General features: G+C 46.7%; 1 protein-coding gene and 1 long non-coding RNA gene across 2 annotated transcripts in view; both read left to right on the top strand.

Moving 5' to 3' along the window:
- LOC134929477 (TBC1 domain family member 31-like) overlaps positions 1 to 23,437 on the top strand; it is a 30,470-nt gene extending 7,033 nt beyond the window's left edge. Inside the window, exons 2-4 of the mRNA XM_063925090.1 lie at positions 18,539 to 18,692; positions 21,944 to 22,069; positions 23,246 to 23,437. Of these exons, the coding sequence (XP_063781160.1) occupies positions 18,587 to 18,692; positions 21,944 to 22,069; positions 23,246 to 23,388 (375 nt within the window). The 5' untranslated portion in view covers positions 18,539 to 18,586 and the 3' untranslated portion in view covers positions 23,389 to 23,437. The remainder of the gene's footprint in view (positions 1 to 18,538; positions 18,693 to 21,943; positions 22,070 to 23,245) is intronic.
- Positions 23,438 to 25,924: 2,487 nt separating this feature from the next.
- LOC134929476 (uncharacterized) lies at positions 25,925 to 27,189 on the top strand. Its single transcript, XR_010178581.1, has 2 exons — positions 25,925 to 26,008; positions 26,837 to 27,189. It is a non-coding gene; the product is annotated as an uncharacterized LOC134929476 (long non-coding RNA).
- The last annotated feature ends 724 nt before the right edge of the window (positions 27,190 to 27,913 follow it).

Genomic DNA, 27,913 nt, shown 5'->3' with positions numbered 1-27,913 from the left:
GCCGAATCTGCGGCCCTCTAGAAGATGAGCACTCTGTAACCACCACAGGAGAAACACCCTTGTCCTTGGAGATAGGGTTATCCGCCGATGCATCTGAAGATGCGATCCGGACCATTTGTCCAGCAGATACCACTGAAAAGTTCTTGCGTGGAATCTGCCGAATGGAATCGCTTCGTAATAAGCCACCATTTTTCCCAGGACTCTTGTGCAATGATGCACTGACACTTTTCCTGGTTTTAGGAGGTTCCTGACTAGCTCGGATAACTCCCTGGCTTTCTCCTCCGGGAGAAACACCTTTTTCTGGACTGTGTCCAGAATCATCCCTAGGAACAGCAGACGTGTCGTCGGAAACAACTGCGGTTTTGGAATATTTAGAATCCACCCGTGCTGTCGTAGAACTACTTGAGATAGTGCTACTCCGACCTCCAACTGTTCTCTGGACCTTGCTCTTATCAGGAGGTCGTCCATTTTCTTCGAAGAAGAATCATCATTTCGGCCATTACCTTGGTAAAGACCCGGAGTGCCGTGGACAATCCAAACGGCAGCGTCTGAAACTGATAGTGACAGTTCTGTACCACGAACCTGAGATACCCTTGGTGAGAAGGGCAAATTTGGACATGGAGGTAAGCATCCCTGATGTCCCGGGACACCATATAGTCCCCTTCTTCCTGGTTCGCTATCACTGCTCTGAGTGACTCCATCTTGATTTGAACCTTTGTAAGTGTTCAAATATTTCAGATTTAGAATAGGTCTCACCGAGCCTTCTGGTTTCAGTACCACAATATAGTGTGGAATAATACCCCTTTCCTTGTTGTAGGAGGGGTACTTTGATTATCACCTGCTGGGAATACAGCTTGTGAATTGTTTCCAATACTGGCTCCCTGTCGGATGGAGACATTGGTAAAGCAGACTTCAGGAACCTGCGAGGGGAAACGTCTCGACTTTCCAATCTGTACCCCTGGGATACTACTTGTAGGATCCAGGGGTACTGTACGGCTCCAGCGTCATGCTGAGAACTTGGCAGAAGCGGTGGAAGGCTTCTGTTCCTGGGAATGGGCTGCCTGCTGCAGTCTTCTTCCCTTTCCTCTATCCCTGGGCAGATATGCTTATGGGGACGAAAGGACTGAGGCTGAAAAGACGGTGTCTTTTTCTGCATAGATGTGACTTAGGGTAAAAACGGTGGATTTCCCAGCAGTTGCCGTGGCCACCAGGTCCGATGGACCGACCCCAAATAACTCCTCCCCTTTATACGGCAATACATCTTTGTGCCGTTTGGAATCTGCATCACCTGACCACTGTCGTGTCCATAAACATCTTATTGGCAGATATGGACATCGCACTTACTCTTGATGCCAGAGTGCAAATATCCCTCTGTGCATCTCGCATATATAGAAATGCATTTTTTAAATGCTCTATAGTAAATAAATACTGTCCCTGTCAAGGGTATCAATATTTTCAGTCAGGGAATCCGACCAAGCCACCCCCGCGCTGCACATCCAGGCTGAGGCGATCGCTGGTCGCAGTATAACACCAGTATGTGTGTATATACTTTTTAGGATATTTTCCAGCCTCCTATCAGCTGGCTCCTTGAGGGCGGCCGTATCTGGAGACGGTACCGCCACTTGTTTTGATAAGCGTGTGAGCGCCTTATCCACCCTAAGGGGTGTTTCCCAACGCGCCCTAACTTCTGGCGGGAAAGGGTATACCGCCAATAATTTTCTATCGGGGGAACCCCGCGCCTCATCACACACTTCATTTAATTTATCTGATTCAGGAAAAACTATAGGTAGTTTTTCCACACCCCACATAATACCCTTTTTTGTGGTACTTGTAGTATCAGAAATATGTAACACCTCCTTCATTGCCCTTAACAAGTAACGTGTGGCCCTAAAGGAAAATACGTTTGTTTCTTCACCGTCGACACTGGAGTCAGTGTCCGTGTCTGTGTCTGTGTCGACCGACTGAGGTAAAATGGGCATTATAACGTCCCTGACGGTGTTCTAGACGCCTGGACAGATACTAATATGTTTGCCGGCCGTCTCATGTCGTCAATCGACTTGCAGCGTGTTGACATTATCACGTAATTCCTTAAATAAGCCATCTATTCCGGTGTCGACTCCCTAGAGAGTGACATCACCATTACAGGCAATTTGCTCCGCCTCCCAACATCGTCCTCATACATGTCGACACACACGTACCGACACACAGCACACACACAGGGAATGCTCTGATAGAGGACAGGACCCACTAGCCCTTTGGGGAGACAGAGGGAGAGTTTGCCAGCACACACCAAAAACGCTATAATTATACAGGGACAACCTTTATATAAGTGCTTTTCCCTTATAGCATTTTAATATATGTAGTCATATCGCCAAATCAGTGCCCCCCCTCTCTGTTTTAACCCTGTTTCTGTAGTGCAGTGCAGGGGAGAGCCTGGGAGCCTTCCCACCAGCATTTCTGTGAGGGAAAATGGCGCTGTGTGCTGAGGAGAATAGGCCCCGCCCCCTTTTCGGCGGGCTTCTTCTCCCGTTTTTCTGAGACCTGGCAGGGGTTAAATACATCCATATAGCCCCCAGGGGCTATATGTGATGTATTTTTAGCCATAAAAAGGGTATTATACATTGCTGCCCAGGGCGCCCCCCCAGCGCCCTGCACCCTCCGTGACCGCTGTGTGAAGTGTGCTGACAACAATGGCGCACAGCTGCAGTGCTGTGCGCTACCTCAGGAAGACTGAAAAGTCTTCTGCCGCCTGCTTCTGGACCTCTTCCATCTTCGGCATCTGCAAGGGGGGTCGGCGGCGCGGCTCCGGGACGAACCCCAGGGTGAGACCTGTGTTCCGACTCCCTCTGGAGCTAATGGTGTCCAGTAGCCTAAGAAGCCAATCCATCCTGCACGCAGGTGAGTTCACTTCTCTCCCCTAAGCAGTGGCGTAACTAGAAATTTTTCTCCCCCAAGCCAAAAAATTTTTGGCGCCCCCCCCCGCTGCATAACTGGGAGCAAGAAAGGGACAAATATGCGCGCGCCGAAGGCGCGCGCTGCAAAAAAAGGGGCGTGGTTTTGTTGGAATGGGCGTGGTTTCTCGTAAAGGGGCGTGGTATTGCAGGAAAAGACTACCTTATACCCCAGTTTTGCAACCTGCACGCCCAGACGTTAGCCACCACAGGAAAGAAAAATAATCCTGATTCATGCCCCTTACATTATTTGTCATTTTTCCTCCTTATAGTAATGCCCAGTATACATTATGCCACATACTGCAATGGCCCTTAGACATTATGCCGCACACAACAATGCACATGACACAATATGCACACACTGTAATGCCCCCGACACATTATGCCACACACCGTAATGCCCCCGACACATTATGACAGGAATCGCAATGCCCGTTATACATTATGCTACACACTGCAATGCCCCTGATACATTATAGCACATACAATGCCTGTGACACATTATGACACACACCGCAATGACCTTGAGACATTATACCACAATGCCCGTGATATAGTATACCATACACCGTAATGCCTGTGACACATACCGCAATGCCCTGCCCGTTATACCCTATGCCACACACCGCAATGCCCGTTATGTATTATGCCACACTGCAATGACCCTGAGACATTATACCACATACCACAATGCCCGTGATATAGTATACCACACACCGTAATGCCTGACACATTATGACACACACCGCAATGTCCGTGATACATTATGCCACACACTGCAATGACCCTGAGACATTATACCACATATCACAATGCCCGCGATATAGTATACCATACACCGTAATGCCTGTGACACATTATGACACACACCACAATGTCCGTGATACATTATGCCACACACCGTAATGCCCATTACACATTAAGTCCTACAGTAAGGCTTCTAATTACTTTTCAATTACCTTCTCGTTGTCAGGGGTTTCATGCACTGGGTGTCATGCTCGTTGCCAGGTGTTTCATGCACTGGGTGTCATGCTCGTTGTCAGGTGTTTCATGCACTGGGTGTCATGCTCGTTGCTAGGAGGTAGTCCTTGTTGCTAGGGCTGTGCTCCCAGTGCCACATATGTCCCCAGTGCCAGATATTTCCCCACGGTGCCAGGTACTCACATGCCCCCGGTGCCAAATATAGCCCCCCCCCCCCATGTGCCAGGTACACATATACCCCCCCAGTGCCAGATATGCCCCCAGTGCCAGATATTCCCCCCCAGTGCCACATATGCCCCCAGTGCCAGATATTCCCCCCATGCCAGATATGCCGCCAGTGCCATATATTCCCCCCCAGTGCCACATATGCCCCCAGTGCCAGATATTCCCCCAGTGCCAGATATGCCGCCAGTGCCATATATTCCCCCCGAGTGCCATATATCCCCAGTGACAGATATTCCCCCCCAGTGCCAGATATTCTCCCCCAGTGCCATATAAGCCCCAGGGCCAGATATTCCCTCCCAGTGCCAGATATCCCCCCCCCCCCAGTGCCACATATCCACCCCGTGCCAGATATCCCCCCCCCAGTGCCATATATGCCCCAGTGCCAGATATCCCCCCCAGTGCCAGACATCCCCCCCCCCAGTGCGATATGCCCTAGTGCCAGATATCCCCCCCCCCCCCCAGTGCCATATATGCCCCAGTGCCAGATATCCCCCCCCCCCTTCCCCAGTGCCAGATATGCCCTAGTGCCAGATATCCCCCGCCCCCCCCCCACAGTGTCATATATGCCCCAGTGCCGGATATCCCCCCTAGTGCCTGACATCCCCCCCCCCAATGGCCATATATTCCCCGGTGCCAGACACCCTCTCCTCTCTCCCCCCCCGTGACAGATATGCCGCAGTGCAGCCGCCGCTTGTTGGAGAACTTGGAGGGACACGGCGGGCGCAGCGTGTGCCTCTCCTGTGTCCCTCCTGAGTCCTGCATCATCTCCGGCGGCCGCGGGTCTGATAGGGGGAAGTGCCGTCCGTGAGCTCTAATTGGCTCACGGACGGCACTTCCCCCTATTAGACCCGCGGGCCGCCGGAGATGATGCAGGGCTCAGGAGGGACACAGGATAGGCACACGCTGCGCCCGCCGTGTCCCTCCAATAAAGCAGACTGACATGCGGACGTTCGTCCGCATGTCAGTCTGCTGTAATCAGTGGCGCCCCCGCAGCCCCTCGCCCCCAAGCCACCGCGAGGACTGCGGGGGCAGTAGTTACGCCACTGTCCCTAAGTCCCTCGATGCAGTGAGCCTGTTGCCAGCAGGACTCACTGAAAATAAAAAACCTAAAAACTTTTTCTAAGCAGCTCTTTAGGAGAGCCACCTAGATTGCACCCTGCTCGGACGGGCACAAAAACCTAACTGAGGCTTGGAGGAGGGTCATAGGGGGAGGAGCCAGTGCACACCACCTGATCCTAAAGCTTTATTTTTGTGCCCTGTCTCCTGCGGAGCCGCTAATCCCCATGGTCCTGACGGAGTCCCCAGCATCCACTAGGACGTTAGAGAAAAGGGGATGCTGTCTGCCGCTATGTGTAACGAGGGCACGCTGTCTGCCATTATGTGTAAAAAGTGTATGCTGTCTGCCGTAATGTGTAAAATGGGGACGCTGTCTGCCGTAATGTGTAAAAAGTGCACGCTGTCTGCCGCTATGTGTAACGAGGGCACGCTGTCTGCCGTTATGTGTAAAAAGTAGACATGAGCGGGTTCGGTTCCTCTGAATCCGAACCCGCCCGAACTTAAGGTTTTTTTACACGGGTCCGAGCAGGCTCGGATCTTCCCGCCTTGCTCGGCTAACCCGAGCGCGCCCGAACGTCATCATCACGCTGTCGGATTCTCGCGAGGCTCGGATTCTATCGCGAGACTCGGATTCTATATAAGGAGCCGCGCGTCGCCGCCATTTTCACACGTGCATTGAGAGTCATAGGGAGAGGACGTGGCTGGCGTCCTCTCCGTTTAGAGAAGAGAGAGACACAGTATTTTGGGGAGCATTATTAGGAGGAGTACTACTATACTGTATACTACTATACTACTTGCTGAAGTGATATTTATAGATTAGATAGTGTGACTGTAAGTGTATTATCTGACTTGTGGGGGAGACACTGACAGTGGGGAGCAGTTAGAGTCTGAGAGCAGGACTCAGGAGTACATATAACGTACAGTGCACACTTTTGCTGCCAGAGTCAGTGCCACACTGCCATTGTTGTGACCACACTGACCACCAGTATAATAATATATTTTGTGATTGTCTGCTTAGGCCTCGGAGTACTAGTTGCAAGTTGCAACGTGACCTGAAGTGACCACCAGTTTAATAATCAATCACCACCAGTTTAATATATATATATATATATATATATATATATATATATAATTGTATATAATATATATATATATATATATAATATTGTATACCACCTACCCGTGGTTTTTTTTTTTCATTCTTCTTTATACATACTACTATAGTAGCTTACTGTAGCAGTCTGCGGTGCTGTGCTGACCTGACAGTGTCCAGCAGGTCCGTCATCAGTCATTACATAATAAATATATATAGTACCTGTCCGGCTGCAGTACTAGTGATATTATATTGATTTCATCTCATTATCAATAATTTATCATCCAGTCTAGACTCTATATTAGCAGCAGACACAGTACGTTAGTCCACGGCTGTAGCTACCTCTGTGTCGGCACTCGGCAGTCCATCCATAATTGTATACCACCTACCCGTGGTTTTTTTTTTTTCTTTCTTCTTTGTACATACTACTATAGTATAGTAGCTTACTGTAGCAGTCTGCGGTGCTGCTGAGCTGACAGTGTCCAGCAGGTCCGTCATCAGTCATCATTACCTAATAAATATATTATCTACCTGTCCGGCTGCAGTACTAGTGATATTATATATACATACATATATATATTGATTTCATCTCATTATCAATCATCCAGTCTATATTAGCAGCAGACACAGTACGTTAGTCCACGGCTGTAGCTACCTCTGTGTCGGCACTCGGCAGTCCATCCATAATTGTATACCACCTACCCGTGGTTTTTTTTTTTCTTTCTTCTTTGTACATACTACTATAGTATAGTAGCTTACTGTAGCAGTCTGCGGTGCTGCTGAGCTGACAGTGTCCAGCAGGTCCGTCATCAGTCATCATTACCTAATAAATATATTATCTACCTGTCCGGCTGCAGTGCTAGTGATATTATATATACATACATATATATATTGATTTCATCTCATTATCAATCATCCAGTCTATATTAGCAGCAGACACAGTACGTTAGTCCACGGCTGTAGCTACCTCTGTGTCGACACTCGGCAGTCCGTCCATAATTGTATACCACCTACCCGTGTTTTTTTTTTTTTCTTTCTTCTTTGTACATACTACTATAGTATAGTAGCTTACTGTAGCAGTCTGCGGTGCTGCTGAGCTGACAGTGTCCAGCAGGTCCGTCATCAGTCATCATTACCTAATAAATATATTATCTACCTGTCCGGCTGCAGTACTAGTGATATTATATATACATACATATATATATATTGATTTCATCTCATTATCATCCAGTCTATATTAGCAGCAGACACAGTACGGTAGTCCACGGCTGTAGCTACCTCTGTGTCGGCACTCGGCAGTCCATCCATAATTGTATACCACCTACCCGTGGTTTTTTTTTTTTCTTTCTTCTTTGTACATACTACTATAGTATAGTAGCTTACTGTAGCAGTCTGCGGTGCTGCTGAGCTGACAGTGTCCAGCAGGTCCGTCATCAGTCATCATTACCTAATAAATATATTATCTACCTGTCCGGCTGCAGTACTAGTGATATTATATATACATACATATATATATTGATTTCATCTCATTATCAATCATCCAGTCTATATTAGCAGCAGACACAGTACGTTAGTCCACGGCTGTAGCTACCTCTGTGTCGGCACTCGGCAGTCCATCCATAATTGTATACCACCTACCCGTGTTTTTTTTTTTTCTTTCTTCTTTGTACATACTACTATAGTATAGTAGCTTACTGTAGCAGTCTGCGGTGCTGCTGAGCTGACAGTGTCCAGCAGGTCCGTCATCAGTCATCATTACCTAATAAATATATTATCTACCTGTCCGGCTGCAGTACTAGTGATATTATATATACATACATATATATATATTGATTTCATCTCATTATCATCCAGTCTATATTAGCAGCAGACACAGTACGGTAGTCCACGGCTGTAGCTACCTCTGTGTCGGCACTCGGCAGTCCATCCATAATTGTATACCACCTACCCGTGTTTTTTTTTTCTTTCTTCTTTGTACATACTACTATAGTATAGTAGCTTACTGTAGCAGTCTGCGGTGCTGCTGAGCTGACAGTGTCCAGCAGGTCCGTCATCAGTCATCATTACCTAATAAATATATTATCTACCTGTCCGGCTGCAGTACTAGTGATATTATATATACATACATATATATATATTGATTTCATCTCATTATCATCCAGTCTATATTAGCAGCAGACACAGTACGGTAGTCCACGGCTGTAGCTACCTCTGTGTCGGCACTCGGCAGTCCATCCATAATTGTATACCACCTACCCGTGGTTTTTTTTTTCTTTCTTCTTTGTACATACTACTATAGTATAGTAGCTTACTGTAGCAGTCTGCGGTGCTGCTGAGCTGACAGTGTCCAGCAGGTCCGTCATCAGTCATCATTACCTAATAAATATATTATCTACCTGTCCGGCTGCAGTACTAGTGATATTATATATACATACATATATATATATTGATTTCATCTCATTATCATCCAGTCTATATTAGCAGCAGACACAGTACGGTAGTCCACGGCTGTAGCTACCTCTGTGTCGGCACTCGGCAGTCCATCCATAATTGTATACCACCTACCCGTGGTTTTTTTTTTCTTTCTTCTTTGTACATACTACTATAGTATAGTAGCTTACTGTAGCAGTCTGCGGTGCTGCTGAGCTGACAGTGTCCAGCAGGTCCGTCATCAGTCATCATTACCTAATAAATATATTATCTACCTGTCCGGCTGCAGTACTAGTGATATTATATATACATACATATATATATATTGATTTCATCTCATTATCATCCAGTCTATATTAGCAGCAGACACAGTACGGTAGTCCACGGCTGTAGCTACCTCTGTGTCGGCACTCGGCAGTCCATCCATAATTGTATACCACCTACCCGTGGTTTTTTTTTTTCTTTCTTCTTTGTACATACTACTATAGTATAGTAGCTTACTGTAGCAGTCTGCGGTGCTGCTGAGCTGACAGTGTCCAGCAGGTCCGTCATCAGTCATCATTACCTAATAAATATATTATCTACCTGTCCGGCTGCAGTACTAGTGATATTATATATACATACATATATATATATTGATTTCATCTCATTATCATCCAGTCTATATTAGCAGCAGACACAGTACGGTAGTCCACGGCTGTAGCTACCTCTGTGTCGGCACTCGGCAGTCCATCCATAATTGTATACCACCTACCCGTGTTTTTTTTTTCTTTCTTCTTTGTACATACTACTATAGTATAGTAGCTTACTGTAGCAGTCTGCGGTGCTGCTGAGCTGACAGTGTCCAGCAGGTCCGTCATCAGTCATCATTACCTAATAAATATATTATCTACCTGTCCGGCTGCAGTACTAGTGATATTATATATACATACATATATATATATTGATTTCATCTCATTATCATCCAGTCTATATTAGCAGCAGACACAGTACGGTAGTCCACGGCTGTAGCTACCTCTGTGTCGGCACTCGGCAGTCCATCCATAAGTATACTAGTATCCATCCATCTCCATTGTTTACCTGAGGTGCCTTTTAGTTGTGCCTATTAAAATATGGAGAGCAAAAATGTTGAGGTTCCAAAATTAGGGAAAGATCAAGATCCACTTCCACCTCGTGCTGAAGCTGCTGCCACTAGTCATGGCCGAGACGATGAAATGCCAGCAACGTCGTCTGCCAAGGCCGATGCCCAATGTCATAGTACAGAGCATGTCAAATCCAAAACACCAAATATCAGTAAAAAAAGGACTCCAAAACCTAAAATAAAATTGTCGGAGGAGAAGCGTAAACTTGCCAATATGCCATTTACCACACGGAGTGGCAAGGAACGGCTGAGGCCCTGGCCTATGTTCATGGCTAGTGGTTCAGCTTCACATGAGGATGGAAGCACTCAGCCTCTCGCTAGAAAACTGAAAAGACTCAAGCTGGCAAAAGCACCGCAAAGAACTGTGCGTTCTTCGAAATCCCAAATCCACAAGGAGAGTCCAATTGTGTCGGTTGCGATGCCTGACCTTCCCAACACTGGACGTGAAGAGCATGCGCCTTCCACCATTTGCACGCCCCCTGCAAGTGCTGGAAGGAGCACCCGCAGTCCAGTTCCTGATAGTCAGATTGAAGATGTCAGTGTTGAAGTACACCAGGATGAGGAGGATATGGGTGTTGCTGGCGCTGGGGAGGAAATTGACCAGGAGGATTCTGATGGTGAGGTGGTTTGTTTAAGTCAGGCACCCGGGGAGACACCTGTTGTCCGTGGGAGGAATATGGCCGTTGACATGCCTGGTGAAAATACCAAAAAAATCAGCTCTTCAGTGTGGAGGTATTTCAACAGAAAAGCGGACAACAGGTGTCAAGCCGTGTGTTGCCTTTGTCAAGCTGTAATAAGTAGGGGTAAGGACGTTAACCACCTCGGAACATCCTCCCTTATACGTCACCTGCAGCGCATTCATAATAAGTCAGTGACAAGTTCAAAAACTTTGGGTGACAGCGGAAGCAGTCCACTGACCAGTAAATCCCTTCCTCTTGTAACCAAGCTCACGCAAACCACCCCACCAACTCCCTCAGTGTCAATTTCCTCCTTCCCCAGGAATGCCAATAGTCCTGCAGGCCATGTCACTGGCAATTCTGACGATTCCTCTCCTGCCTGGGATTCCTCCGATGCATCCTTGCGTGTAACGCCTACTGCTGCTGGCGCTGCTGTTGTTGCTGCTGGGAGTCGATGGTCATCCCAGAGGGGAAGTCGGAAGACCACTTGTACTACTTCCAGTAAGCAATTGACTGTCCAACAGTCCTTTGCGAGGAAGATGAAATATCACAGCAGTCATCCTGCTGCAAAGCGGATAACTGAGGCCTTGACAACTATGTTGGTGTTAGACGTGCGTCCGGTATCCGCCGTTAGTTCACAGGGAACTACACAATTTCTTGAGGTAGTGTGCCCCCGTTACCAAATACCATCTAGGTTCCACTTCTCTAGGCAGGCGATACCGAAAATGTACACAGACCTCAGAAAAAGACTAACCAGTGTCCTAAAAAATGCAGCTGTACCCAATGTCCACTTAACCACGGACATGTGGACAAGTGGAGCAGGGCAGGGTCAGGACTATATGACTGTGACAGCCCACTGGGTAGATGTATGGACTCCCGCCGCAAGAACAGCAGCGGCGGCACCAGTAGCAGCATCTCGCAAACGCCAACTCTTTCCTAGGCAGGCTACGCTTTGTATCACCGCTTTCCAGAATACGCACACAGCTGAAAACCTCTTACGGCAACTGAGGAAGATCATCGCGGAATGGCTTACCCCAATTGGACTCTCCTGTGGATTTGTGGCATCGGACAACGCCAGCAATATTGTGTGTGCATTAAATATGGGCAAATTCCAGCACGTCCCATGTTTTGCACATACCTTGAATTTGGTGGTGCAGAATTTTTTAAAAAACGACAGGGGCGTGCAAGAGATGCTGTCGGTGGCCAGAAGAATTGCGGGACACTTTCGGCGTACAGGCACCACGTACAGAAGACTGGAGCACCACCAAAAACTACTGAACCTGCCCTGCCATCATCTGAAGCAAGAAGTGGTAACGAGGTGGAATTCAACCCTCTATATGCTTCAGAGGTTGGAGGAGCAGCAAAAGGCCATTCAAGCCTATACAATTGAGCACGATATAGGAGGTGGAATGCACCTGTCTCAAGCGCAGTGGAGAATGATTTCAACGTTGTGCAAGGTTCTGCTGCCCTTTGAACTTGCCACATGTGAAGTCAGTTCAGACACTGCCAGCCTGAGTCAGGTCATTCCCCTCATCAGGCTTTTGCAGAAGAAGCTGGAGACATTGAAGGAGGAGCTAACACGGAGCGATTCCGCTAGGCATGTGGGACTTGTGGATGGAGCCCTTAATTCGCTTAACAAGGATTCACGGGTGGTCAATCTGTTGAAATCAGAGCACTACATTTTGGCCACCGTGCTCGATCCTAGATTTAAAGCCTACCTTGGATCTCTCTTTCCGGCAGACACAAGTCTGCTGGGGTTGAAAGACCTGCTGGTGAGAAAATTGTCAAGTCAAGCGGAACGCGACCTGTCAACATCTCCTCCTTCACATTCTCCCGCAACTGGGGGTGCGAGGAAAAGGCTCAGAATTCCGAGCCCACCCGCTGGCGGTGATGCAGGGCAGTCTGGAGCGACTGCTGATGCTGACATCTGGTCCGGACTGAAGGACCTGACAACGATTACGGACATGTCGTCTACTGTCACTGCATATGATTCTCTCACCATTGAAAGAATGGTGGAGGATTATATGAGTGACCGCATCCAAGTAGGCACGTCACACAGTCCGTACTTATACTGGCAGGAAAAAGAGGCAATTTGGAGGCCCTTGCACAAACTGGCTTTATTCTACCTAAGTTGCCCTCCCACAAGTGTGTACTCCGAAAGAGTGTTTAGTGCCGCCGCTCACCTTGTCAGCAATCGGCGTACGAGGTTACATCCAGAAAATGTGGAGAAGATGATGTTCATTAAAATGAATTATAATCAATTCCTCCGTGGAGACATTGACCAGCAGCAATTGCCTCCACAAAGTACACAGGGAGCTGTGATGGTGGATTCCAGTGGGGACGAATTGATAATCTGTGAGGAGGGGGATGTACACGGTGATATATCGGAGGATGATGATGAGGTGGACATCTTGCCTCTGTAGAGCCAGTTTGTGCAAGGAGAGATTAATTGCTTCTTTTTTGGTGGGGGTCCAAACCAACCCGTCATTTCAGTCACAGTCGTGTGGCAGACCCTGTCACTGAAATGATGGGTTGGTTAAAGTGTGCATGTCCTGTTTATACAACATAAGGGTGGGTGGGAGGGCCCAAGGACAATTCCATCTTGCACCTCTTTTTTCTTTAATTTTTCTTTGCGTCATGTGCTGTTTGTGGAATGTTTTTTGGAAGGGCCATCCTGCGTGACACTGCAGTGCCACTCCTAGATGGGCCCGGTGTTTGTGTCGGCCACTAGGGTCGCTTATCTTACTCACACAGCTACCTCATTGCGCCTCTTTTTTTCTTTGCGTCATGTGCTGTTTGGGGAGGGTTTTTTGGAAGGGCCATCCTGCGTGACACTGCAGTGCCACTCCTAGATGGGCACGGTGTTTGTGTCGGCCACTAGGGTCGCTTATCTTACTCACACAGCTACCTCATTGCGCCTCTTTTTTTCTTTGCGTCATGTGCTGTTTGGGGAGGGTTTTTTGGAAGGGCCATCCTGCGTGACACTGCAGTGCCACTCCTAGATGGGCCCGGTGTTTGTGTCGGCCACTAGGGTCGCTTATCTTACTCACACAGCTACCTCATTGCGCCTCTTTTTTTCTTTGCGTCATGTGCTGTTTGGGGAGGGTTTTTTGGAAGGGCCATCCTGCGTGACACTGCAGTGCCACTCCTAGATGGGCACGGTGTTTGTGTCGGCCACTAGGGTCGCTTATCTTACTCACACAGCTACCTCATTGCGCCTCTTTTTTTCTTTGCGTCATGTGCTGTTTGGGGAGGGTTTTTTGGAAGGGCCATCCTGCGTGACACTGCAGTGCCACTCCTAGATGGGCCCGGTGTTTGTGTCGGCCACTAGGGTCGCTTATCTTACTCACACAGCTACCTCATTGCGCCTCTTTTTTTCTTTGCGTCATGTGCTGTTTGGGGAGGGTTTTTTGGAAGGGCCATCCTGCGTGACACTGCAGTGCCACTCCTAGATGGGCCCGGTGTTTGTGTCGGCCACTAGGGTCGCTTATCTTACTCACACAGCTACCTCATTGCGCCTCTTTTTTTCTTTGCGTCATGTGCTGTTTGGGGAGTGTTTTTTGGAAGGGCCATCCTGCGTGACACTGCAGTGCCACTCCTAGATGGGCACGGTGTTTGTGTCGGCCACTAGGGTCGCTTAGCTTAGTCATCCAGCGACCTAGGTGCAAATTTTAGGACTAAAAATAATATTGTGAGGTGTGAGGTATTCAGAATAGACTGAAAATGAGTGGAAATTATGGTTTTTGAGGTTAATAATACTTTGGGATCAAAATGACCCCCAAATTCTATGATTTAAGCTGTTTTTTAGTGTTTTTAAAAAAAAACACCCGAATCCAAAACACACCCGAATCCGACAAAAAAAATTCGGTGAGGTTTTGCCAAAACGCGGTCGAACCCAAAACACGGCCGCGGAACCGAACCCAAAACCAAAACACAAAACCCGAAAAATTTCAAGTGCACATCTCTAGTAAAAAGTGCACGCTGTCTGCCGTTATGTGTAAAAAGGGGAATCTGTTCGCTGTAAGGTGTAAAAGGGTCTCTACCTGGTGTAGTGGTGCTACTGTGCGGCGTAATTTGAAGAATGGAGACTACTGTGCACCGTTTTATGAATTGGTATTATTTTGTGGACACACCCCTTCCCCACGAAGCCACGCCACTATGTATTTTTGCGCGCGCCTACGGCGCGCACTGCCCATGGGGTGTACTTGGATGGGATGGGGGGGGGGGCCCAAAGCATTTTGTCTCACCTGGGCCCACCGCTTGCTTGTTCCGCCACTGTGTGTGATGTAGTATGGGTGCCGCTGTGTGAGAGTAGTATGGGTGCTCTGTGAGCGTAGTATGGGTGCTGCAGTGTGAGCGTAGTATGGGTGCCGCTGTGTGAGAGTAGTATGGGTGCTGTGTGAGTGTAGTATGGGTGCCTCTGTGTGAGTGTAGTATGGGTGCCGCTGTGTGAGCGTAGTATGGGTGCCGCTGTGTGAGCGTAGTATGGGTGCCGCTGTGTGAGCGTAGTATGGGTGCTGTGTGAGTGTAGTCTGGGTGCTGTGTGAGTGTAGTATGTGTGCTGTGTGAAAGTAGTATGTGTGTCCCGCTGTGTGAGCATAGTATGGGTGCTGCTGTGTGAGCATAGTATGGGTGCTGCTGGTGAGCGTAGTATGGGTGCCGCTGTGTGAGCGTAGTATGGGTACCGCTATGTGAGAGTAGTATAGGTGCTACTGTGTGAGCGTAGTATGGGTGCCGCTGTGTGAGCGTAGTATGGGTGCCGCTGTGTGAGAGTAGTATAGGTGCTACTGTGTGAGCGTAGTATGGGTGCCGCTGTGTGAGAGTAGTATGGGTGCTGCTATGTGAGTGTAGTATGGGTGCTGTGTGAGCGTAGTATGGGTGCTGTGTGAGCATAGTATGGGTGCTGTGTGAGCATAGTATGGGTGCAGTTTGAGTGTAGTATGGATGCTGTGTGAGCGTAGTATGGGTGCCGCTGTGTGAGAGTAGTATGGGTGCTGTGTAGTATGGGTGCTGTGTGAGTGTGGTATGGGTGCTGCTGTGTGAGCGTAGTACGGGTGCTGTGTGAGTGTAATATGGGTGCCGCTGTGTGAGAGTAGTACGGCTGCTGTGTGAGTGTAATATGGGTGCCGCTGTGTGAGAGTAGTATGGGTGCTGTGTGAGTGTAGTACGGGTGCCGCTGTGTGAGAGTAGTATGGGTGCTGTGTGAACGTAGTATGGGTGCCGCTGTGTGAGTGTAGTATGTGTGCTGTGTAATGTAGTATGGGTGCCGCTGTGTGAGAATAGTATGGGTGCTCTGTGAGCGTAGTATGGGTGTTGCTGTGTGAGCATAGTATGGGTGCCGCTGTGTGAGAGTAGTATGGGTGCCGCTGTGTGAGCGTAGTATAGGTGCCGCTGTGTGAGAGTAGTATGGGTGCTGCTATGTGAGTGTAGTATGGGTGCTGTGTGAGTGTAGTATGGGTGCCGCTGTGTGAGTGTAGTATGGGTGCCGCTGTGTGAGTGTAGTATGGGTGCCGCTGTGTGAGAGCAGTATGGGTGCTGTGTGAGAGTAGCATGAGTGCTGTGTGAGCGTACTACGGGTGCTGCTGTGTGAGAGTAGTATGGGTGCTGCTGTGTAAGTGTAGTATGGGTGCCGCTGTGTGAGAGCAGTATGGGTGCTGTGTGAGAGTAGTATGAGTGCTGTGTGAGCGTAGTATGGGTGCTGCTGTGTGAGAGTAGTATGGGTAGCTTTATGGGAGCTGATAGGGTGGGTGGATGAATGTGCTAATGGTTGTTGGGAGGAGAGATTGATAATGAATTGGGGAGAGATGGGGTAATGAATGTGCCGGGGGGTGCTTGAATAATGGGTTATTTAACAGGGAAATGTTGGTGAATGCTGTGTAGGGGAAATTGGTTAATCGGTGCCACCACCAAGTAAATCTGATGTCACCGCCAAGACACACATGATACCCCATGTCACCACCAATACACCACATGATACCACATGTCACCTCTAAGACACCACGATACCCCATGTCACCTCTAAGACACCACGATACCCCATGTCACCACCAAGACACCACATGATACCCCATGTCACCTCTAAGACACCACGATACCCCATGTCACCACCAAGACAACCCCTTGATGCCCCATGTCACCTCTAAGACACCACAATACCCCATGTCACCGCCAAGACACACATATACCCCATGTCATCTCTAAGACACCACGATACCCCATGTCACCTCTAAGACACCACGATACCCCATGTCACCACCAAGATACCACATGATACCCCATGTCACCTCTAAGACACCACGATACCCCATGTCACCACCAAGACAACCCCTTGATGCCCCATGTCACCTCTAAGACACCACAATACCCCATGTCACCGCCAAGACACACATATACCCCATGTCACCTCTAAGACACCACGATACCCCATGTCACCACCAAGACACCACGATACCCCATGTCACCTCTAAGACACCACGATACCCCATGTCACCGCCAAGACACACATATACCCCATGTCACCTCTAAGACACCACGATACCCCATGTCACCACCAAGACACCACGATACCCCATGTCACCTCTAAGACACCACGATACCCCATGTCACCACCAAGACACCACGATACCCCATGTCACCTCTAAGACACCACAATACCCCATGTCACCACCAAGACACCACATGATACCCCATGTCACCTCCAAGATACCACGATACCCCATGTCACCACCAAGACACCACATGATACCCCATGTCACCTCTAAGACACCACGATACCCCATGTCACCACCATGACACCACATGATACCCCATGTCACCTCTAAGACACCACAATACCTCATGTCACCACCAATACACCACATTACACCACATGACCCCACCAAGACACCACATGATACCCCATGTCACCACCAAGATATCACATGACTTGGTGGTAAGGTAACATGTAGTTTTTGTACATAGTGACCTTTTTAAAAACAAATTCTCACTATCGGATCTAGCTCTAGTATTTTCTTTGTGTAGCTATTATTAAGGTTAGGGCTTTCTTTTTTATATACAGTAGTGTATATAGCAATGTCACATTCATGATATCGCTTAGTGACCCATATGCTCTTTAGTAGATAGGCTTCAAATTCATATGATCACTAATGGGTGAATGTATGAAGCAGTGATAAGAGTGGAGAAGTGAGCCAGTGGAGAAGTTACCCATGGCAACCAATCAGCATTGAAGTAACATTTATAATTTGCATACTATACAATTGTACGGAGCAGCTGATTGGTTGCCATGGGCAACTTCTCCACTGGCTCACTTCTCCACTCTTATCACTGCTTCATACATTTACCCCTAAGCGCCATTTTTCCTTTTTTGTCAGGATAACAAAGTATGGTTTCCTTTGATTTGTAGACTTTCACATTACACTGTGGGTACAGATGTAGCCACGCTCATCCATACTGCAGCTCGGCCGCACGGGCACACAGCAGAGAGGGAGCAGGGATTGGGGAACGGATGGAACTGGGGTGGGGGCGGCAGCTTAGATGGAGCAAGTGAGGTCAGGATGGATGGAGTTGGGCGCTGGGGAGGAACAGCAGTGAGAGAGTTGAGATGGATGGAGCTGGGGGGGGGCATAGGCTACAATAGGAGTGGGGGAATGAATGGAGCTGGGGATTTGAGGTACAGCAGGGAAAGGGGGGCAGCAGCGGAGACTGACTATGTGTCTGTAGTGGATGGCAGTAGAATATTGTATGGATAGTTTGGTATCTATGCAGCGTGTGTTTTATATGGCAATAGAACAGTCTTACAGGGTCTGGCTGATGCATACTCTGTAGTAACGTGTAGTCACACTGACCCATGCTGCCGTATACTTTCCTGTATGACTGGGATTTGTCCTCTGTCCATCTGTAAGGTCCCCCTACTGTGGCAGGACACTGTGTACAGAGTGGCTCTCTAACCCTCTCCGTATTGTGCTCTTCATTCCCCTCTCATTAGTGGGCAGAGGAGGCAAACAGACGTTCTCAGCTGGGAACAGAACAGCTCATGAAGTCTTCCTTAGATGCAGAGAGGAGAAAGCTGCTCGGTGCCCCAGCGGTCCAGGAGGTGCAGCCCGAGGACGTCTTGCAGGAGTCTGAAGATGAATATTTTGGTTTGTACTTTGCAAAGTAAATGTTTCTTACATAGAAGTAGGAACTTGTTATAGCTGGTATTCTATCTCTAGTGGTTCTGCATATATAATGTTATTTCTCTTCCCCATACGAATAAGCTATAGCCAAACATAGTAGCGGATGACTACATTGGCCTTATTATAAATTGTTCGATGTTGATGAAGGTATTGGAGAATAAGAGTACATTGAGTGTCATCGAGAAGAAGAGTCATTTGTGATCGTTGCAGAAAATGTATCGGGTGTCAGTCCAATAAGGGACGAGTTAGGTCCTGCGGGCCATGTTGTGGGACATGTATGTAGAGGTGTAATGATGTGGGACATGTATGTAGAGGTGTAATGATGTGGGGAAGGTATGTAGAGGTGTAATTATGTGGGACAGGTATGTAGAGGTGAAATAAAGTGGGACATGTATGTAGAGGTGTAATGATGTGGGACATGTATGTAGGGGTGTAATGATGTGGGACATGTATGTAGAGGTGTATTGATGTGGGGACAGGTATGTAGAGGTGTAATTATGTGGGACATGTATGTAGGGGTGTAATGATGTGGGACATGTATGTAGAGGTGTAATGATGTGGGGACAGGTATGTAGAGGTGTAATGATGTGGGGACAGGTATGTAGAGGTGTAATGATGTGGGACATGTATGTAGAGGTGTAATGATGTGGGACAGGTATGTAGAGGTGTAATGATGTGGGACATGTATGTAGGGGTGTAATGATGTGGGGACAAGTATGTAGAGGTGTAATGATGTGGGACAGGTATGTAGAGGTGTAATGATGTGGGACATGTATGTAGAGGTGTAATGATGTGGGACATGTATGTAGAGGTGTAATTATGTGGGACAGGTATTTAGAGGTGAAATAAAGTGGGACATGTATGTAGAGGTGTAATGATGTGGGACATGTATGTAGAGGTGTAATGATGTGGGACATGTATGTAGAGGTGAAATAAAGTGGGACATGTATGTAGAGGTGTAATGATGTGGGACATGTATGTAGAGGTGTAATTATGTGGGACAGGTATTTAGAGGTGAAATAAAGTGGGACATGTATGTAGAGGTGTAATGATGTGAGACATGTATGTAGAGGTGTAATGATGTGGGACATGTATGTAGAGGTGAAATAAAGTGGGACATGTATGTAAAGGTGTAATGATGTGGGACATGTATGTAGGGGTGTAATGATGTGGGGACAGGTATGTAGAGGTGTAATGATGTGGGACATGTATGTAGGGGTGTAATGATGTGGGACATGTATGTAGGGGTGTAATGATGTGGGGACAGGTATGTAGAGGTGTAATGATGAGGGACATGTATGTAGAGGTGTAATGATGTGGGACAGGTATGTAGAGGTGTAATGATGAGGGACATGTATGTAGAGGTGTAATGATGTGGGACAGGTATGTAGGGGTGTAATGATGGGGGACATGTATGTAGGGGTGTAATGATGTTGAACATGTATGTAGAGGTGTAAGGATGTGGGACATGTATGTAGAGGTGTAATGATGCGGACATGTATGTAGAGGTGTAATTATGCGGGACATGTATGTAGAGGTGTAATGATGTGGGGCATGTATGTAGAGGTGTAATGATGAGGGACAGGTATGTAGAGGTGTAATGATGTGGGGACATGTATGTAGAGGTGTAATGATGCGGACATGTATGTAGAGGTGTAATTATGCGGGACATGTATGTAGAGGTGTAATGATGCGGGACATGTATGTAGAGGTGTAATGATGTGGGACATGTATGTACAGGTGTAATGATGTGAGACAGGTATGTACAGGTGTAATGATGCGGGACATGTATGTGGAGGTGTAATGATGTGGGACATGTATGTAGAGGTGTAATGATGTGGGACATGTATGTAGAGGTGTAATGATGTGGGACATGTATGTACAGGTGTAATGATGTGGGACAGGTATGTAGGGGTGTAATGATGAGAAACATGTATGTAGAAGTGGAATGATGTGGGACATGTATGTAGAGGTGTAATGATGAGATACATGTATGTAGAGGTGTAATGATATTGGGACATGTATGTAGAGGTGTAATGATGCGGACATGTATGTAGAGGTGTAATTAATTATGCGGGACATATATGTAGAGGTGTAATGATGTGGGGCATGTATGTAGAGGTGTAATGATGAGGGACAGGTATGTAGAGGTGTAATGATGTGGGACATGTATGTACAGGTGTAATGATGTGGGACAGGTATGTACTGGTGTAATGATGCGGGACATGTATGTGGAGGTGTAATGATGTGGGACATGTATGTACAGGTGTAATAATGTAGGACATGTATGTAGAGGTGTAATGATGTGGGACATGTATGTACAGGTGTAATGATGTCGGACAGGTATGTAGGGGTGTAATGACGAGAAACATGTATGTAGAGGTGGAATGATGTTGGACATGTATGTAGAGGTGTAATGATGAGATACATGTATGTAGAGGTGTAATGATGTTGGGACATGTATGTAGAGGTGTAATGATGAGATACATGTTTGTAGGGGTGTAATGATGTGGGACATGTATGTAGGGGTGTAATGATGTAGGACATGTATGTAGGGGTGTAATGATGTGGGACATGTATGTAGGGGTGTAATGATGCGGGACATGTATGTACAGGTGTAATGATGTGGGGAAGGTATGTAGAAGTGTAATGATGGGGGACATGTATGTAGAGGTGTAATTATGTGAGACATGTATGTAGAGGTGTAATGATGTGGGGAAGGTAGGTAGAGGTGTAATGATGCGGGACATGTATGTAGGGGTGTAATGATGTGGGACATGTATGTAGAGGTGTAATGTCTTTCTCTATAATCCTGCCCCATGTTTCTAGTAGTAGAGTGATATGTGTGATCTATAAACAGGGTAACGCCGGCAAGTCCTGTCTACACTGTGTATATAATCTCTGTAGTACTCCAATTTATACAGCGATTTGTAAATAGTCCTTCCCAGCAGTCTAGATACATACATTTTAACTAAACCTCAGCTACTGAGAAATAAAGGTGCTTACTGACCTCCGGTTCATTATTTCCAGGGTACGGTTCCTTCTCGGGGGGCTACCAGTCTTCCTTCCAGTCACTTTCACATTATAATATAAACTGTGGCAAGTAACATATTTCAGATGTCCTCCTATTTATATTCACACATCATGTAACTTTCCTTGAATCCGTTACTTTAATGAAGACTTCATGCCAGTGACTATATATTTGTTTTATGCAGAAAGGCTTCGTGACTTGAACCTTGGTTCCTCGGACAGAAATCCAGCGCAGATGGACACAGCCGGTCAGAACAAGCCAAAAAATGTTTGCTTAAATGACGTGTCCTCCTCAAGTTCTTTCGCTCACTGTAAGTGGTAGTGTGACTGCAACTGGTGGACGTGTTCATTCTGAAGTGGGTGCCATAGGTTACATAGTGATCTGCTCCTCAGTACCAAACGCTTGGGAGTATATAGGGCTCGGTAACAGTTGTACAATACACAGTGTATATAGAGGAAAGTTTGGCGTGCAGAAGCAGAGCGGGGTGCGCTTGGGTTAGTGGGGTGCTATTAGAGTGCTGTTATAGATCTGTATGCGGGAGGGAGCCGCTGATCAGACACCGGTGGTGAGGGAGAGGGGACTAGCAGAGGAGACGCAACGTGTAGAGGAGAGGTAAATACAGGAGGGGGTGGGGGTGAGTATATAGGTGATGAGGTGTGTGACGTATGAGGGGCTGCTGCTGAGGTTCTGAGCGGTGACACTCTGGACACACGCACTATGCACAGCCTTACAGTATCCGCTATCTATCTATACATTGGAACCCGCAACTGATAGCGTCCTCTATAGGTGCACCAGGCGCTATTACAGCATCTGCAGATGCTCATAGTGGGCGTCTCAGCTCTTGCACAGTCACGCACACGGATGTGCACCAGGGAAGGGCGTTGTAGTAACGTTTGCATAAAGTACCAGACGGGTGACCGCCACAAGACGCGCCTGCGCCCACCTCTGAATGAGGCCCGGTAACATCAGCGCTGTTACATGTAACCCGTATGAGCTGGCTAGAGGCCCTCCATTAGCCGGTTACAGGTCTCGCTGAGGATTCCATACAGCTGTTTGTTTCAGTTGATTTTTGCAGGATTTTGTTCCAAGCGTATTATTTTCTCTGCAGATCACAATTCCCAGCAATTGCACTGATTCTTTGCTGATATTGGGCCTGATTCAGTGTTGTACGGACACCGGATGTATCCAGAGACGCAGCTGCTGTGTGTACTGCATCCATCGCTGAATCAGGCCATTATATACTGCTATATTTTGGATGAGGCGCCATTTGTGTCTACTCCTTTCCCTTTATGTCTAGAATCCATGTAACGTCGCCCCTGTTCTAGAGCTGTATCTGGCTGGGGGATAATACCCCTTACATGGGTGTTACCTGTGTTACTGGGTCACCCCCTGACATTTCTTTATGATCAGTGACAGAAAGCCGGTATTGTCTGTGCCAGAGGCTGAGTATACTTATCCCGTGCGCCTTCTGTGTCTGTTTCCATAGTCTCTCCATATCGGGGAAGAGGGGATTTGGAAGGCAAGGAGCGGGCGCTCATGTTGGAGGTACAGGGGCTGAGGCAGAGGCTGGCGTCACAGGCCCGGAAATTACACCCAGCGTCACATTTGCCGGACACACAATGGACCTAGTGGCTGTCTCATTACAGAGGGTGTATGCTGTAGTTGTGTCATTACTCTTTGCTAGTGTTATATACAGCCAGTTATATCATGTATAAATGTATATAGTATCAATAAAATCTGTTATCACAAAAGTGTTTCTCCGTTTTCTTTTCCTGATGAGATAATGAAGAATTTTCACTACAAAAATAAAATAAAGAGAAAACCTAATTTCATATAGATTACACTGGTGGGGATCATCTGTTGGCACCTAGAGCAAGGCCTGGGTTCTTCCAGGCATCCAGGACCAGACATTTACTATGCAGTGTTTGTGTATACCATAACCGGTGATGTCCACTAGGTGGCAGTGATATCCTGTCTTGGGAAAAGAAGGTGACATGTTTTATATAGTTTGCAGGGACGACATGTGTAAGATACAGGTGATAACCAAAGTTGGGATTTTCAATAGGGGTATTAAAAGTCTTTCTCACATAAGCTCACAGTAAGGACAACATAAACATAATCACCAATCACAGGAGAGTGGAATCCCGGGAAAATCCCATTCTCCAAGGTGTCATATGACCAATGGTGCTGGTAAAGCATAAAGCAATGTCCCCTGGTCACTTGTACCAACGCGTTTCAATGCACCAGGCATCTTTGTCAAGGATTCTCTGTAATGTCTTTTATTTATATTGTCATTTAATTATTGTTCTAGTCCTTTGTTCTCCTGCTTTAACCCGCTCAGTGGCATGCCCGGAAAATTTCCGGGCCCAGCTGCGCTGATCAGACTGGCAACCCCGGAAATTTTCCGGGCATACCACTGCTCCCCCTCCCTCCTCCTTGTACTCTGTTCTGCCGGTTAGCGTTTGCAGAATGACGCAATAGTGTCGGGACGTCATCATGCGATCACGTCATTCTGCAAACGCCCATCGTCAGAACGGAATGAAGAGAGGATGGAGGAACAGGATATCAGTGCTGGCGGGATAGTGCCTGCCAGCACATGCTGCCTGGGGATGGCCATCGGTGGGTTATCCATCGATGGATAAGCTCGATGGTGTAAAACCATCAGGAATGGATCCATCGATGGTTATCTATTTACAGTACACATGCGGGCGGACCAGGGGCGTGGCTTAGTGGGTATCAGGGGGTGGAGCTAAGCTCCGTGCCCTGACAATTTTAGGGAAAAAAATCGGTAGCACTGAACCATCGATGGCGGGAAACCATCTGGTTCTCCCCATCAATGGTAAGAGTACATCGGTCATAGACCATCAATGATTTTGAATCATCGATGGTTGGTGTCCATCCCTAGCTATCCCTAGGCAACTAGCATTCCCAAAGGCAACGAGCATGGATCCCAGAGCATAAAACCCCTGGCAAAAATCATGACACGGCGTGTGAAACCCCTGGCAACGTGCATGAAACCCCTGGCAACGCGCAGGTAAAGCAAATTAAAAATCTGCCCTGGGAGGTGTGACCAAATTCGAAAAATCAGACACTGAAGGGGTTAAACCCCTAATAATAATATCTTGTTATCTGCAGTCCAGGGGGCCGGGTGATGGAGCTGGAGGCCTGCGTGAAAGCGGTGCAGGTTCTGGCGATACAGAAGAAGAGCATGGAGGCCTCGGAATACCTGCAGAGTGTGGTCTACATAGACCTGTGTCAGGTCAGCCTGCGTGTTCCCTCTTACACGATCACTTACTGTTAGTCAGTAGCTGCCTGGGCTTGTAATTGGCTGATGATTGCCGTCACTCCGGTGTGTACCCAGCATAAGACTGGAAGAAGCCTCTTTTGTGAGATGCTTGGCAACGTTACTAGTTCTTTAGGCCGAACACCTCTCGCAGTTTGTTGGTCAAGCACCTGTTGTGGTTACAATAGACCGTGGGTCTTCAACCTGCAGCCCTCCAGCTGCTGTGGAACTACATGTCCCAGCATGCCCTGCCTCAGTTTTAGCATGCCTTAATAGCAAAACTGTGGCAGGGCATGCTGGGATGTGTAGTTCCACAGCAGCGGGAGGGCCGCAGGTTGAAGACCATGGCAATAGACTGTCGTTGTATAACTCAGCGCTAACCATCTATGTGTGACACAGTGTTGCGTGGCTTTTATGTAAGAACACACGTTCTGTACCTTATATTGATTTCCACCAATACCTATCCTTAATCTTTTCTTATACATCCATGTAGGAATTTGTATGTTATTTATTAGGCCGGTGGGACTGCCGGATTATATGCATAGAGAATCTCTCTATTACTAAAGTAAAGTTCCTTATCTTTACTGGTATTTTTCGGTCAGTTCCCGTGGGATTGCGTTCTTCTAAGGTTTATATAATGTAGGTTTTATTACACGGGTGTCCATATGTTGATTTTTAATGTTAAACTAAAATAAGTATTTTTTTTAATAATAAAGGTCAGAGCATCCCTCAGTAACCTGAGAATACTTATTTCTCCTCCTCCTGTTTTCCCAGTTATACAACTAAAAGTCCATCAGCTCAGCCTTAACTGTACATGACAGGAGGGTTCCAGAGAATGTCAGCAGGCCCATTGTGATGTCATCAGCACATTCTGATGTCATCGGCCCATGGCCTGTGGCTATATAATCTCTCATCCAGGCAGTTTACTGCCATACCATCTTGGAAGCTTCAGCAGAACATCTCGAGGTAAGTAGCCGGCTTTGATTTCACTTTTGTAGTTGCATTTATAAGACTATTATTTTAATTACCACCACTGTTCATTATGACAAGAATTTTATATTTAGTTTTAGTTCTAGTCACTTTTTTTGCTTTGTTTTAGTGACGATTTAGTCAGTGGATCTCCGTTTTCATTTTAGTCTCATTTTAGTATTGAAATATATCTATAGTCGAGGATTATTGTTAGTCAGAATGCTCATCTATATAATAAACACCGGTGACGGTGGCTACAGTTATTATACTGTGTTATACAATGGGAACGGCTTCTTATTGATGTGGAATCTCTGATTATTATTTTAACCCAATTTGGAGTTCATTAGATCCACATTCTTCAATATAGTCTCCGGCTATTATCTCTCTTATGTCCAGGAGTTCCCTTTTACACCTTTTGACATAAATTCAATGTTATTTTTGTATTTATTACCATCTGTTTATTATATGTACTCATTTTTTACGTTCTGTTTCGCTGAGTTTACATTGTTGGAACAAGTGTTTTATGTATAACCTGTATTGTTGTTATCAGACAATAGGTGGGATGTAATATAATCCGAGTTTGCCGGAGGTGCAGAATACAGGTCAGACATTTTTAAAAAGCGGCAGCCATGTACAAGTCTTGATCTTGCCTTGTAAATGATTGCCGCTTAAAAAAGTTTGGCCGGCATCCCGCACCTCAGGAAAACTAGGATGCTATTACATCCCGCCTTATATTTCTATAGACAAAGTAAATGAGAGAGTTTTTATTTTGTTCTTTTTATTTCTCTATGCACCACCTTATGTTATTTTTCTGCTTCTTTTCAGTTACCAATTTGCCCAAAATTCTTACAACTCCACTCAATGGCACCACGTAAATCCAAGAAGCCCGCAGGCCGAAAGCAGAGAAGAAAGACCACCACTCGCCGCAGACAAAAACACCAGGCTGCCGTGGCCTGCACTTTCCAAGAGGAAACCTTGGTGGAATACCTGCGCCGGGCATATAGGATGCTGCCCGCGCGCCAGGCACAAGAACAGCAGTAGGCTGCAGTCTATGAGGCCTCAGGGGCTAGCCCAGCTGGTGGTCTGCTATTTCCTGGCCACCATGGAGGTCTTGTGGAGCTAAGTAAGATAGGCTGTAAGAGTAGTCAGAAAAAAAAATTTTACATCAAAAAAAATAATTAACATCAAAAAAAAAAAAAAAAAAGACAACTCTTGATAAAAAAGCATCAAAAACAGTGGTAATTGTAGCTAGAAGCTTTTTTTTTTTTTCATTAATGTTTTCTTGATCAGGAAAATGGAATCTCATCTTAATGCTGTGATACATTGCTATCTATCCAATATATTCCAGTAGATAGCAATGTTTCTCAGCATTAATATGGAATCTGATATTAATGCTGTGAAATGTTGCTATCTACTGGAATATATTGGATAGATAACAATGTATCACAGCATTAACATGAGATTCCATTTTCCTTTTCATGTAAACATTAATGGGGGTTTTTAATGTTAAAACTAGAGATGAGCGCCTGAAATTTTTCGGGTTTTGTGTTTTGGTTTTGGGTTCGGTTCCGCGGCCGTGTTTTGGGTTCGAACGCGTTTTGGCAAAACCTCACCGAATTATTTTTGTCGGATTCGGGTGTGTTTTGGATTCGGGTGTTTTTTTCAAAAAACCCTAAAAAACAGCTTAAATCATAGAATTTGGGGGTAATTTTGATCCCAAAGTATTATTAACCTCAAAAAACATAATTTACACTCATTTTCAGCCTATTCTGAACACATCACACCTCACAATATTATTTTTAGTCCTAAAATTTGCACCGAGGTCGCTGTGTGAGTAAGATAAGCGACCCTAGTGGCCGACACAAACACCGGGCCCATCTAGGAGTGGCACTGCAGTGTCAC

The sequence above is a fragment of the Pseudophryne corroboree genome, chromosome 5 (assembly GCF_028390025.1).
Source record: "Pseudophryne corroboree isolate aPseCor3 chromosome 5, aPseCor3.hap2, whole genome shotgun sequence".
NCBI classification, from domain to species: domain Eukaryota; kingdom Metazoa; phylum Chordata; class Amphibia; order Anura; family Myobatrachidae; genus Pseudophryne; species Pseudophryne corroboree.
This window is presented reverse-complemented; position numbering and strand designations above follow the sequence as displayed.